Source organism: Vipera berus, assembly GCF_964194415.1.
Source record: "Vipera berus genome assembly, chromosome: 1".
Taxonomy (NCBI): Eukaryota; Metazoa; Chordata; class Lepidosauria; order Squamata; family Viperidae; genus Vipera; species Vipera berus.
Window position 1 is genome coordinate 230485156 of NC_138202.1, and position 15754 is coordinate 230500909.

The window sequence follows — 15754 nt, forward strand, 5'->3', positions numbered from 1 at the left end:
CATAAAAGAAAGGCTAGGACTTTGGGACTCTTCGCTTAAAAAAATGAGATTGAGAGGAGACATGATCCAGATATATCAAATCATGTTTGAGTGATTGATTATGTGCCCTCACGTTTTTTTTCAACTCAAAGGAGTGAGTGGAGAAAGGAAAGGAGACAGGAGCACTAGGTATGTATGCTGCCTTAAGTTGATCAAAAATAAAGGCAGGTAAAAAATGAAAAAATAACTAAGAGGCATCTGGCTGGCCACTAGGAGAAACACAGTTCTGAACTAAGATGCACCATGGCCTGATCCTATAGGGATAATTTTTAGTTCATTTTCCATTCTCCTTAATTTAAAAGTTACTTTTTTACAAGCATGTAATTACATTTATTTTTTGAAAATAATGTCCTTGGTTTAAAATATCTAAAGTGTTTTTTCTTTATGGTGAAGAAAATACTGTAAGGATTTGGTAGTAACAAACTCTGATTTGGACTGCTCTAAGCTATGATGTGTCTAGTTGCTTGTTTCTCTCTAGAAGCAAAAGATTGGCAGTTGGATATTAAGGCAGTGGAGAGGGCATCTTGGATTTAATTATGGATTGCCTGTTAGGTTGGATTCAGAATCTGCTGGAAATTATAAATCCAAAGGATTTGGTTTGTTCAAAAGTGGGGGGGAAAGTCAATACACAACAATTCAATACCAGGAAAAAAGTGACAAAATCTTCAATTTGTTTAGTAGCCAAAGGATGTGTTCCTTTCAAATCCTTTTTAGCAGTTATAGGAACCTTCTTTTTCAGCTGCTTCTAGGGAGAAAGGAGGCATCTTTTTTAAAAATCATACAGGACTGTAAATTAAGAACCAGCAAACAAGTCTCTTAACAAGAGTCACAAGGAACTGAATATACAACCAGGGAATGTAGTTTAGCTTTGTTGCTGTTGCTTGTACACCTGATCAAATAATCTGTAAAAATAGAAAAGCAAGAAATGAATTCCCTTTACAATGTAGCCTGTATGTTTGTCTGCCATTTTAATCTTTATTTTTGCTCTGATTTGCAGTAAAACACGGGTAACCAAGTCTCAAAATATGCTTTGACTCATAAGTAGCCTCTCTTAAATAGTGACTCTTTAAGAAATCGCTATTTTAAGGAGGCCAGAAACACATAGTTTATGAATGCAGAAGATTTACTTTTTCTTCCTTTTTTCTTGATATGCACCCCAGTATTGCTTTGGAAAATCCAAATAGGTCTATTACTATGTCCATACCACTGGTAGAAAGACATGGTTAAATCCAATTACAGTATTTAGCCAAACTATCCTTTGAAATGGAATTGTTGCAACATTTCAACAAAGTGTAATGTTAGTGTGCATTCTAAAGAAAACTTACATGCCGTATGGTTTTCAGGAATAGGTGGTCGGCAAAAATTACCAATAAAAATAATAGAAGAAATAATTTCACCTAGATTTTTATGCTATCTGTATATATGTAGATGTTTAGATTCTACTTATCTTTTTTTTTTTTTTAAAAAAAGATATTTGTGGGGAGGACACAGGGAAAAGAAGATACTGAAAATTGCATTCTTTCATTCAAGCTAATTTAATTTTACCCTAAAACTTTATAGAATATAATAACTGAATATGCTCTCTCTCCTCCCGCCCCTTTCTACCCCCCTCCCCTCCTCCTATACAGGTCAAAGAAATTGGTTTTTCTCTGAGCCATCCCAATCAGTACTTTATAGAAAGTCAGCAGCTACTTGGTGGCACCAAAGAAATAAAAAAAGATGACAGGCAATTTGAAAGCTCCCACGTGAAACCCAGCAGCAGGACACGGGCAGATATACCTACAGCTCCCTCTTTAAGTACAACAGAAGAAATGGAACTGGAGGGACTTGAGGATTACTTTGCTGAAGATTAAATAATGTTATCATTTTTCTGGTTACTTCCTATAATCTTCCTATATTACAAAGCGGTGCTGTGTGAATGATGTATGAAGACATTGTAAATGTGCAGAGTTGTGTTCTACATAGAAAGTGTGGAACAGTATACTGCGATATAAAAAGTTTTGAAAAACAGACATTTCTTGTAAGCACAAAAATAAGTTGCAAGATTGAGCAATAAAATAGTTCAAGTCACATTTCTGTTTCCATGGGCAAATGCTAGAGCTGTAGGCTTTCCATCATAGTGTTACCCTATTTCATTTTCTTTTAACTCCAAGTCTTTTTTCTTGGTAGAACTGATTTTGAAATATAGAGAAATGCAGACACTTATAGTGCAGTTTAGGTCATTCATGCAAGATATTTTGTATCATAAACAATTCGTGATTAAGAATTCCTCCTAAAATGCAAAGTCTTCTTGCTTGGGATTTCAAGCAGCAAAGCCTGTTTCAAAAGGAAACAAGATTTTAAATGCATGTTGTTAAATTTACATATTAAAGCCTGTACAATTAAAAATGAGTAGCTTTATATTTACTTTTAAGGTTCCAACCATGATTTCTCTTTACATGTAAGAAAGTTGTCTACGTGAAACATGAAGACAAAAAACAGAAGCCTCAATGAACTGGGTACATTAGAAGTAGAGCTAAGTACTAATATAGATAAGGGTGTTTTGGAAACCAGGCATAATTATGAAAATCAGACATTTTTAACATGTATTTTGCATCTGAAAAAGGCTACATATTTACGATGAAAAGGCTACATACTTACAATGAAAGTTTCCATTTCAAGATTGATCAGTTTGGGCACTTTACATTAAGAGTACCAAATCAAATGAATGAAATTAGTTTTACATAATCAAGAGTGAATGAATGAATGAAATCTCATGAAAATTACCTTGAAGGAAAGTAGTAAATGTAGCCTCAGGTTCAGTCTTGTAACCACTTACATTGAAGGAAACCCCATTAACTTGGTGGAATTAATTTTTTATTAGCTACATCTGTGATTGCTGTAAGAGCGCAGGTATGCAACTTTCTTAGAAGGTGGTGGAGGGTTTTTTTGTGCAGAAACTTAAAAATCTTTGCTACTGGTATACATATGCAGTAGACGTTTAACCATTAATGAGATGCTGTAGCATTTACAGTAATTAGGTTATCTCAATTGCTGTATAAGTTGTAATCCTATTACTTTTCAGGTAATGCTTCAATGAATTGCCATTAGTGCAGGCTCCTATATGCTGTAACGGTTATGCCCTTGTTACATATTCAGAAGCTGTAGAAAGCAATATATTTGCTATTCCTCACAATTCATGGCATTTTAAGAATTTGAAAGCAGTGAATTCTCAATTGAATATGAAGCTCTAAAGATTTGTCTTCCAAATCACTGGCTGCTACACAGGTATGTCTTTCATAATTGTGGGCTTCTGTCATTTTTTAAACTTCTTTAAAAAGCTCTCGCTCTCTCTTTGGTTTATGGAGTTTAATAGTTCCAATTATTTAACTGAGCACTGAAGGAGTATAAAAGAGGATGATACCACCATCACTACAAATATTCTTTAGGTTTCTAAGTAGCCATCTGTGAACCGGACAGACCAAAATACTCTGTTTTCAGTGGGTTTTACCAACACCATCAATATATTTCTCTGGACATGATGTGATCCTCTGTGACTTGAGTGCATGCTGTCTCTCTTGGGCCAGGCTTTCTGTGTATCCCATGCCTACAAGGTTTGATTTGGAGATCTAAGCTTAACCTAGGGAATCTTGGTGATGTGTTGAGCTTCTTACAGCTTCTCAAAACGTAATATTATTTAAAAAGCAAAAAGGAAAACTATTAGATTAAGTTAAACCTGGAGTTTATACTTTCTGGTATTATTTTTAATTATTTATTTGTATCCCTCCTTTATTATTTTTACAAACAATGGTGAAGGTGGTGAACATAGCCAACATACCTTCCGCCTCCTATTTTCCCCACAACAACCCTATTATGTGGATTGGTCTGAGAGAGTGACTGGCACAAAGTCCTCCAGAGGCATTAACGCCTAAGGCAGGACCAGAACTCACTGGCTCCCTCTTTCTAGCCTGGTGCCTTAACCCCTAAACTAAATCACACCCTGAAACTTATGTCATACTGAGCAGCCTTATCCAGATACAGAATACATTGGGAGAGATTTTAACCAAGATGAAGCAATATAAAATGTACCTTTGCAGCAATGAAACCTTCATTGTAAGGAACCTTTTCCAAGCAGGGGCCATATACCTTTCCTTTGGAAGCTGGACTGGCTTCCAAAATTCAGATAATAGAGCAGCGCTTTTGGGGAAAAAATGCAGTGAAAACTACACTACTGAGTTTTCTAGGACTAATAAAAGCATGAAGTGTCCATTATAATGGGAGGCATAGTGCTGGTTAAATAGAAAGGCTGTGCTTTTGTACTTGCATATCGAAAGAGCAAAGGGAGTTATGTGGCTGTTGTCGTCTGCTCTTGCCTCGCTGCAAATTTCTCTCTACCAACATTTTCATCTTAAATACACGTGATAGGAGATAGTTTTTCAGGGGGAGGAGATACTGGGGTTGCTATTCTCTATTCTATTCTATTCCTATTCCTATTCCTATTCTACTCTAAAAAGATGCATGAACCCTGATTGTATTATGTACATAGCAACTGCATTAATTTTGTTTCATTTGTCCATATTATAACATAATTCCACCATTTCAGTTTTTCACAAAAAAACCTTTTCTTGCAGGATAAAATTCATGTTGCATTTGTTCCTGTTAAACCTCAGTGCCCCATCAAAGATCAATTCTCTGAAACATCACTTATTTCTGGTTCTCTCCATCTATTCCTTCCTGAGTGAAGCAAAAAGCCTTCCTTTTAAAGAACGTTGGGGTGTTGTTGTTTTTTTAAAAAAGTGCCTGATGGCTGACCATTTCTTAGAAAGACGTTGCTTGAATTACAGAACATGAAATGGAAAGAGGTGGAAAGATAAAGGCTGTCATATTTTCAGCTTTGCTGTTGGCAAATTGCCTCGGTTTAGAAAAACCTTTCGGCATTGACTGTGCCTCTCATAAGCATCTCAAAAGGAAAGCTGCTGCAAATGGAATCGGTGTAACCTTTTATTGGGGCTCTTAATATTTCATGCCTGTGCACTGTTACCCGAAGGTGATGTCCTAGAACAGGACAGCCCAGGATCTATTGCTCTCAAGAGCAGACAAGGTTGACACATCTTTCTTTCAACAGATATGGAGCGATTGGTGAGCAATGCTAGGCTGCTTTGGGACAAATTTGGAACAAAGAAACACTGCTTGTATGCCCCACTCCAGTCCAAAGTAAAATACTGTCTGGAATAAATTCCTACCTGCTATGGCATGAGCTTTTTTTTGTTGTTGCTTTTGTTTTTTTGAAGACGGTCAGGACATTAATAGTCGTGTTTGCTATTTTCATTGATTCAACATTTTGAAAATGCCAATCATTTCAAAGCAAGAATATATATCTTTACAGAAATGCCTTTCCTGCCCTTTAAGCACTTACCTCTCATGTAAAAACCAATTTCTTTTTTTTTAAAAGCTAAATTTTAAAGACAACGTAGAAAAATAACCATGTTATAAAAGAACAACCTGAAATGTAACGGGATTAGATCATCAGGGTAGGCAACCTTGGCTCTTTTATGACTCGTGGACTTCAACTCTCAGAATTCCTGAGCCAGCATGGTTCAGCATGGAAACCTCTCTCTTTCCCCTCAGCTTGGCTGGCTCAGGAATTCTGGGAGTTGAAGTCCACAAGTCATAAAAGGTTGCCTATTCCTGGATTAGATCATCGGGGTGGGGGGTGGGGGGAGAAATATTCTTTCTGCACTGGGACCTGAAGCAGCTTGCCTTGCATACGTTCCACTAATTTTGCTGTTGCCACTCATGTAGCTATTCCCTCTATCTGATAATGAGAACACTTGGGATTTATAGCAGAGATATTTTAGGCACTGAGAATATAGAATTAAAATGAACAGGTAGTCTTAACTTACAACCATTCTTTTAGTGATTGTTTGAAGTTACAACAGCGCTGGAAAAAATGACTTATGACCAGCTTTCATACGTCACAACTACTGCAGCATCCCCACAGTCACATGTCCAAAATTTGGATACTTGGCAACTGGCATGTATTTATGACAGTTGAACTGTTCCGGGGTCATGTGATCACCATTTGTAACCTTTATGACTCACTTAACAACTGTAGCAAGAAAGATTGTAAAATGGAGCAAAACTCACTTAGCAACTTGTCTTGCTTAGCAATGGAAATTTTGGGCCCAGTTGTCATAAGTCAAGAACAAGTGACTTATCATATATAATCTCTTAACATAAGGCCGAGTTCAACTCCTGGTGGCTTCACAGGTATGTTCATGTATTTATCCTGGCAACTGTATGTTAAGCGTTATGTCTCTTATCTTCTTCCAGAGTATCTTTTCAATTTGCAAGACTAGCCTACAACCCTGGCAGTCTCCATCCAAGTTGTAATCAGTTCTGATCCCTTTTTCACTTTTCAAGAACAGCCAACTCAACTTGGGGATGCTATGTAGCTGGTCAAAGTTCCTGCATTAATAATATTTTTGGTTGGTCATAAGGTATCATACTATTTTTTAATAATGTATTTTTTCCAGGTAAGTACTGCCATATTTCTAGGACTTATATGCTTTTTTCCCTGTACACCTAAGATCCAATTTAGAATTAGAGAATTTGAAGCCAGGGGTTTGTTTCTAATCCCAAAACTAATTAATGGTTCTTGTACCTTTTTCATTTCAGTGCTGTAATTTGGAGACAGAATCATATTACAGTTGCTGTTTTTAGACAATTTACCAGTAGATCTCAGTAGACTTTCTGCCTGCTGCTGTTATAGCTGTAAACAAAGCACAGTAATATCTACATTTATACATTAGACTGCAATTCTTATAGTACGTTATTAAGTTTTATTATGCAATGAGCACAGGAACTTTTTCCACTGCCTTTTCTTAGCAGAACTTTACAGCTTAGTTACCTATCAGGAGTCTGCAAATCACAGAAAATTTGAATCAATTTTAACAGCTGAGCCTGCCGAGAATTATAATTTAGCAGGATACAGAGATTACCTTCCCTTGTCCTAGAATTTTAATATAGAAATCTAACTATCTAGACTCTTAGAAAATTACTGTATCAAGGGGTGGTGGGGGAAATCCACCTAGAAAAGCAGAGTTTTATTTTTAACTGACTTTTTAAAATTAAATTTATTTTTTTAAAATTTTTAAAACACTGGTTAATTTGAAAATAGTCCATTTTCATTATTTATTTATTTATTTATTTTTAATGTGTTTTGGGAGAAATGTTGCCTTTAAAACCAGCTTTCTTCAGTTAGGGAAAAAAAAGGCATCAGGCTTATGGACTGATACATGAAGTAAGTCACATAAGAGCAAAGGAAGAAAAAAAGGACAATGAAGAAATTAGTTTTCAAAACCAGAACAGAGTGGTGAGTCATAAACGGCCTTGAAAACAGCAGCAGAAGTTGTAGCAAGAACTTAAGCTAAGTTTTCCTTGCTACTCTTCCTACTTCAGTAGCAGTCAGAGACTTTGGTCTCAGGACTGTTCAATGAAGCCAAAGTGTCTACTAGGACCATTTTCAAGCCTGGTGTTCTATTTGGCAAGGAGAGACAACGAGGTTTTAATGTTTTAATGAGCTAATTCAACCTTCCCCAACGTAATACTCTTCAGAAGTTCTAGAGCAATGATGGCGAACCTTTTAGAGACCCAGTGCCCAAACTGTCACCCAAAACCCATTTATGTATTGTTGGGTGCCAGGTGGGCATGGCCCATTGGGTGGGTGTGGCTGTGGTAGTAATAGCAGACCGGGTGGGACTAAAAAGGTCAAACAATTCCAACTTTGCGAGAACTTTTTTTCCTGTGAGAAGTTGAAATTGATTGATTGATTGAACGTTTTTTTTTGCACACGGCAGTGGAGGCCTAAAGCGAAAAGGTTTGATAAAAGCCAGCTAAAGGCCTAGGACTGGGGTGAGAGCGTGCATGCCCACAGAGAAGGCTCTGCATGCCACCTGTGGCATGCGTCCCATAGATTCGCCACAAAGGACTTAGGGTTAGGTCACCATGAACTCAGAGCAAAATGGACATTGCCAACAAACTCGCAATACTTGGGTGTGGTTAGGAGGGCACTTTCTTTTCTAGGCTGCCCTATCTATGTTTCCTGGTAAAATACATGGGAAAATCCCATTGGAGGAAAATCCCACTTAGGGTTAGGGTTAGGTCACCATGAACTCATAGAGCAAAATGGACAGCACCAACAAACTCAGTGCTTGGGTATAGTTAGGAGGGCACTTACTTTTCTAGGCTGCCCTATATGGGAAAATCCCATTGGAGGAAAATTCCACTTAGAGTTAGGGTTAGGTCACCATGAACTCATAGAGCAAAACGGACAGCACCAACAAACTCAGAGTGCTTGGGTATGGTTAGGAGGGCACTTACTTTTCCAGGCTGCCCTATCTATGTTTCCTGGTAAAATACATGGGAAAATCCCATTGGAGGAAAATTCCACTTAGGGTTAGGGTTGGGTAACCATGAACTCATAGAGCAAAATGGACATTGCCAACAAACTCGCAATACTTGGGTATGGTTAGGAGGGCACATACTTTTCTAGGCTGCCCTATCTATGTTTCCTGGTAAAATACATGTGAAAATCCCATTGGTGGAAAATTGCAGTTAAGATTAACGTTAGGTCACCATGAACTCAGAGCAAAATGGACATCGCCAACAAACTCGAAGGGCTTGGGTATGGTTAGGAGGGCACTTACTTTTCTAGGCTGCCCTATATGGGAAAATCCCATTGGATGAAAATTCCACTTAGGGTTAGGTCACCATGAACTCATAGAGCAAAATGGACATCGCCAACAAACTCGGAGTGCTTGGGTATGGTTAGGATGGAACTTACTTTTCTAGGCTGCCCTATCTTATGTTTCCTGGTAAAATTCATGGGAAAATCCCATTGGAGGAAAATTCCACTTAGGGTTAGGGTTAGGTCACCGTAAACTCATAGAACAAAATGGACATCGCCAACATACTCGGAGTGCTTGGTATGGTTAGGAGGACGCTTACTTTTCCAGGCTGCCCTATCTATGTTTCCTGGTAAAATACATGGGAAAATCCCTTTGGAGGAAAATTCCACTTAGGGTTAGGGTTCGGTAACCATGAACTCATAGAGCAAAATGGACATCTCCAACAAACTTGGAGTGCTTGGTATGGTTAGGAGGGCACTTACTTTTCTAGGCTGCCCTATCTATGTTTCCTCGTAAAATACATGGAAAAATCCTGTTGCTGGCAATGGGGTGGGTGCGGTTTCAGCGTGACGCATTCGGCTGGTGGCCTGGCAGTTTGACATGCCTAATATAGAGAGTTTGGAAAAAATTCAGAGATGATCAACTAAGATGATCAAAGGCCTGGAAACTAAAACACGAAGAACGGCTACGGGACTTGGGTTTGGCTAGTCTAAAGAAAAGATGAAATAGGGGAGACATCATAGCAGTATTCCAGTTTTTGAGGGGCTACCACAAAGAAGAGGGAGTCAAATTATTCTTCAAAGCACCAGAGCGCAGGACAATAAACAATGGTTGGAAACTGACCAAAGAGAGAAGCTACCTGGAATTAAGGAGAAACTTCCTGACAGTGAGGACAATCAACCAGTGGAACAGCTTGCCTTCAGAAATCATGGGCGCTCCATTACTGGAGATTTTTAAGAAGAGACTAGACATTCCCCTTGCTGAGATACTATAGACTATAGCTTCTCCTGCTTGAGTAGGGGGCTGGACTAGAAGACCTCCAAGGTCCCTTCCAGCTCTATTCTATTTCAGAAACGTACACAAAACATATATATATATATATATATATATATATATATATATATATATATATATATATATATATATATATATATATACATATACACTGTATATATATACACTGTATATATATACACTGTATATATATACACTGTATATATATACACTGTATATATATACACTGTATATATATATATATATATATATATATATATATATATATACACTATATATATATATATATATATATATATATATATATATATATATACACTGTATATATATATATATATATATATATATATATATATATATATATATACTGTATATATGTGTGTGTGTGTGTGTATATATATATAATGTGTTTTCTGAGGTTTTCGCGGGTGTTTGTATGTAGATCTTTGGTCATTCGGGTTTTTCCCCACATAGAATTGGAGGTATCAGGGCAACGTTTTGACGAAATCTCATCCGTCATCCTCAGGCTGGTGACTTCAGCTTCGTTCTTCTGGGAGAAGTGTGTGATAGTGGCTGTTTTTTCTTCTTTTTTAAACTGCCAGAGGGGGTGTGTTCTGTGGGTGGAGGCTTGGCTGTGTTCTGTGTCCACCCCATCAGAGGAACAAACAGCCACATGCTTCTCCCAGAAGAAGGAAGCAGAAGCCACCAGCCTGATGATGACGGATGGGATTCCGTCGAAACGTCGCCCCTACACCTTTAGTTCTACGCGGGGAAAAACCCGAATAACCAAAGATCCACATACGAACACCCGCGAAAACCTCAGAAAACATATATATATATATATATATATATATATATATATATATATATATATATATATATATATATATATATATATATATATATATATATATATATATATATATATATATATATATATATATATATATATATATATATATATTCAGTGAGTTCAGTCTAGATCCCTTTGGTGGAAAGAGTTTGCACTGTGTGCAATTTGCACTGCATTTATCATCATCCATCCTCCTTTTAAAATGAAAGCCACAGGATTTTGATGAATGGAAGGGAGAGGTAGCCAATTTTGCTTTAATTCTGAAATGAATGGCCGTGTTCGTTGCCCTCTGTTAAGGCACTGTTTTGTAGCTTATAATAACAATTGCTTTCAGTCTTGACCTGAAATTGTTTGCTATATTGCTCCAAGCTCTTACTGTGATACTGCTTGGTGACTAAATGGGGAAGATAGGTGCAGGAACACAGCGTGCGAAGAAAGAGGGGGCCCAAAGAAACTAAGGCTTTCTATTTCAGATGCCATGTTGTGCTTGGTCTCCCAACTGTCTTTTCTGGTCTTGCTGACTCTAGATTGAGCAGAAGACTGTGTTAACATCTCTGTCTGTCTGTATAAGAGAATATTGGAAAAACTCTTCCCAGCTCTTTGTCCCTCCCCAGGCAACTTCCTTCCTGAGGAATCAAAAATATTGATGTGTCAGGGTGAGTTGCCCAGGGTGATGCAAACGGGGTCCTGTGTGCATCAGGGAATAAGTAATCCAGGGAGGAAGACCCAGATGGAGGTGAGTAGAACCAAGGGAGACATCTGCAGGGTGGGGACTACCTAATGCAAAGACTGCAGCTCTGGAGGGAAGGCAGCAAGTATTGCCAGATATAAGGCCTGGAATCCAAGAAGTCCAAGCAAGTTATTTTTCTCTCTTCTCATCTCTCCTCCCAGGCTACAAGTGACTTTCATCAGTGAAAGTACTGAGAACCAATGCATGCAGGGAAATAGTGAAACAGCCAAGAAACTCTAAAAAGCCCCATTTGGAATTGACTATGTAAAAAGGTGCATGCATATTTTGTTTGCTTAGCCCCTAGTTAATTTAGCCTAGAAAATAATAGGATTTATTCATACATACATACATACATACATACATACATACACTCATCAACTGACTTAATAAGACTTTAAACAGGCTTAAGAAACAAAAACAAAATAAATGAAGACCACAGAACCACTCGACCCAGAGATACAGCCATGGCACGTTTTTATGGACTCCCCAAAATCCACAAGGTAGGAGTCCCTTTAACACCCATTGTGTCCTTCAGGGGTACACCCACATTTGGCCTGGCAAAATGGTTAAGTCTAAAATTCCAACACTTGGTTGATGATTCTACAACTTCTGTAAAATCCTCTGAAGATTTTCTAAAAAAATTACATGCATTAAGGGTGAACGATGATGAGAACATGATCTCATTTGACGTAGTATCTTTGTTCACCTCTATCACTCAAAACCTAGCCATCTCTGTTCTTAAAAATCTATTAGAAAGAGAAGAACCATGACAACCTGCCCCCCCAATACAGATGACTACATCCAATTACTAGGTTTTTGCCTTCCAACTTATTTTACTTTTAATAACACCATATATGAACAAATTAAAGGCACACCCATGGGATCACCCATATCAAGCATTATTGCTGAGGCTGTTTTGCAGAACCTTGAACAGATAGTCATGTCTGATTACCAACCCAGGTTTTGGGTTAGGTATGTAGATGACACCTTTGCAGTCATTAAACGATGTGACACCACCAAATTCCTACAAAAACTCAACTCAGTACATCCAAGCATCCAATTTACAACAGAGGAGGAAAGCAACAATTCCTTACCTTTTTTAGATGTAATGGTCCACCGACATCCAGATGGCAATCTTTCAACCACAGTTTACCACAAAAGTACTCACACTGATCGCATCTTACACTATCTAAGCAACCATCCAACTTCCCACAAAACTAGCTGCATAAGAACACTGTTCAAGAGAGTCAAAACACACTGCAGCACAGGGACAGTTAAATCCAAGGAGAAAGCTTACCTTTACCACGTATGCAGACAAAATGGCTATCCACCTAAATTTGTCCAACGATGTTGCAAGGATAATGCATCACATTCAAACCGTGATTCACAGAACACCACAACCTGGGCAACCATCCCATATATCAATGGGGTCTCTGAAGCAACTGCTAGAATCCTGGCACCATATAATATCAACAACCAAACTTTACATTCTAAAGTAATGCACTTCAAAGAACCGTTATCCAAGGACAATTTATCATCTATTGTCTACAAAATCAACTGCAACAAATGCTCTTGCAATTATATCGGAGAAACATCCAAAAGACTAAAAACCAGGATACATGAACATATTCTAGCAGTTAAAAGACAAAAACAATGCTCCCAAGTCTGGGCCCATATAGCTGAGCATGGCCATACCTTTGATTTCAAAAGAGCTATGGTCATCTCTCAAGACCCCACTAAAGGTGGCTGTCTATTGAAAGAGGCTTGGTTGTCTGATAATAACTCAATTAATAGACATAACGAATTATTACCACCATACCAAACTCTGAGAAGGCATTTACAACAACACAAAACATCCAAACGCTTAGATACAATCAACAAAGACACAAACACACTACTCCATCCACCTGTCAAACACCATATCAATACAACAGATGAGATTATTGTAACACAATCCATTCCAATTGAACTAAACAACAGACAGAATTCTAACAAAACAATGATAGCTTGCATAACCAACACACCATCTGACACTTCTACACATAAAGACAACACTACTTCTGACCACAACACCCAAGACACAAATCTTGCAACTTCACTAAATAACCACACACAACAAAACAAACACACACAACACCCAAACAACAGAGTGTTGAGACCACGATCAAAACTGAAATCTGTCCCACCATGCACAATAAAACAAAAAATAAGCCAGATCAAACATCCCACAAAATCACTCACAACTGACAACCATAACACTTACTTTCATTCAAACACACCAAATAACCATGCAAAACAAGACACACACACACACACACACAACAACCACACACTAAAAGTTTTAAGATCCAACAAACCAAATCACACAACAGAGCCGATTTTACAGCAACCAGGTAAACAAACACGAAGGAGAGCGAATCACTTAGACACTCCACGAGGACATCTGCTCCCTTCCACAGCAGAATCAAGCCTGTGACGACCGCATGTGAGGGAACGAGATGACCTCCTTGACTCTAGTTCGAACGAAGAGCCTGTCAGCCAGCGCATGACTACATGCAGCGCGACGAGACTTACGCGCCTAACAGCTGATATGCACCAAGCAGCTGCTAGGTGCGACTTTTAAAAATCAACCAGAGACCGGACTTTTCCAGCAAAGCTGGAACCACTGTGATTATACATGAGTGAGCTTGTCACGAACAGGCCACACCCGCATTCCACAATTTGACCGTTATAACTGCCATACAAGTGTATGTACTGACGCCCTTGCTCTGATGATGTCAACAGCTTGTTGACGAAAGCTCAGCAATAAAGAAGAATTTTTTCTTATATCCCGGAGTTCATCGTTTTTATTTTTACTGATTTCAAACATACATACATATATATAGGTATATATATATATATGTATGTATGTATGTATGTATGTATGTTTGTATGTATGTATGTAAAGTAAAGGTAAAGTTTCTCCTGAACATGCGTACTAGTCATTTCCGACTCTAGAGGCCGGTGCTCATCTCCGTTTCAAAGCCGAAGAGCCAGCGCTTGTCCGAGGACGTCTCTGTGGTCATGTGGCCGGCATGACTAGACGCTAAAGGCACACGGAACACTGTTACCTTCCCACCGTAGTGGTCCCTATTTTTCTACTTGCATTTTTACATGCTTTAGAACTGCTAGGTTGGCAGAAGCTGGGACGAGTAACAGGCGCTCACTCTGTTACGCGGCACTTGGGATTCGACCTGCCAAACTGCCGACCTTCTGATTGACAAACTCAGCGTCCTAACCCACTGAGCCATATATAACCTGAAATCCTTGTGAATTCCCTTCAGGTTTGTTGGATGACAGCTTCCAGACTGGGGAAGGCTGGTATCAAGTGCCCACCATGGTTGAGAATATCAGCATAGCACAGATTTGTTTCAGTTTGGGAATGAGTATTTGACAAAGAGGGAATTTCAATTTTGCATGAGAAAGGAGCAAGAAATGTTCTATTCACACATTCTACTAAGTACCAAAACTAACAAAAAAATAAACACTTTCAAGGATTTTTTTTGGCTGTTAATAAGCAGGAGGAAAAAAGACTACAATAGAGAATTGCACCTAGAACTTGACAAGGTAAACATGTCTGGTTTTTCCCCATTGGGATTTTATAGTTGAGAAACAATGCAATTTTGGATTTTTTTAAAAAAAGAATGTAATTTCCGTATGGACTTATGAAAAGTTTTTGACCCCTTTTTGACTCATTGAAAAGATATGCACGTGGAAATGGTTAGAGAGGGACTCTTTGTGTGCAACTTCTTGGGAGTTTTGTTTGGGACTAATGTGGCTTTGCTTTGCCAGTTGTTTTGCTTGCAATATCTTGTCAGGAATCTGCATCTCCAATAGTAGAGGTACTAGAGCAGACATGTCAAACACAAGGCCCGGGGGCCAGATCCGGCCCACGAAGTGGTTTCATGCGGCCCGTGAAGCCATCCTGGAAACAGTAAGGGAACGGCCCCCACTGCCTTGGCCCTGGCCCAGAGACCCTCCTTCTGCCAGAGACCCTCAGATCTGTCCCACTCCTGCCCAGGCCTCCATAAGCACCCTTGATGCGAATGATGTAGAGCTGGCCATGCCCACCCAGTAGGCCATACGCACTTTAGCCACGCCCACCCAGGCCACACCCACCCAGCCCCCTGAGGGCAACTGCAATGCTGATGCGGCCCTCAATGAAATTGAGTTTGACACCCCTGTACTAGAGGATATCTGTAGTTCAGAGTTGAACTGTGGAGTTTTTAGTGCTCTTTGAGTTTGGTTGTTTGCTTGCAGATGCTTCATGACCCAACTAGATAGCTTCATCAACACTAGTTGGGTCATGAAGCATCTCCAAGCAAACAACCAAGCTCAGACAGAACTCCACAGACCTGAATCCTTCATGTTAGCTTTTCATCTTAAAGAACCCGCTCAAAAGGGTTCCCT

General features: G+C 38.8%; 1 protein-coding gene across 1 annotated transcript in view; it reads left to right on the plus strand.

Moving 5' to 3' along the window:
* PRIM2 (DNA primase subunit 2) overlaps positions 1 to 2352 on the plus strand; it is a 102453-nt gene extending 100101 nt beyond the window's left edge. The window contains exon 14 of the mRNA XM_081318535.1: positions 1668 to 2352. Coding sequence (XP_081174661.1) covers positions 1668 to 1892 — 225 coding nt within the window. The 3' untranslated portion in view covers positions 1893 to 2352. The remainder of the gene's footprint in view (positions 1 to 1667) is intronic.
* Positions 2353 to 15754: the final 13402 nt, after the last annotated feature.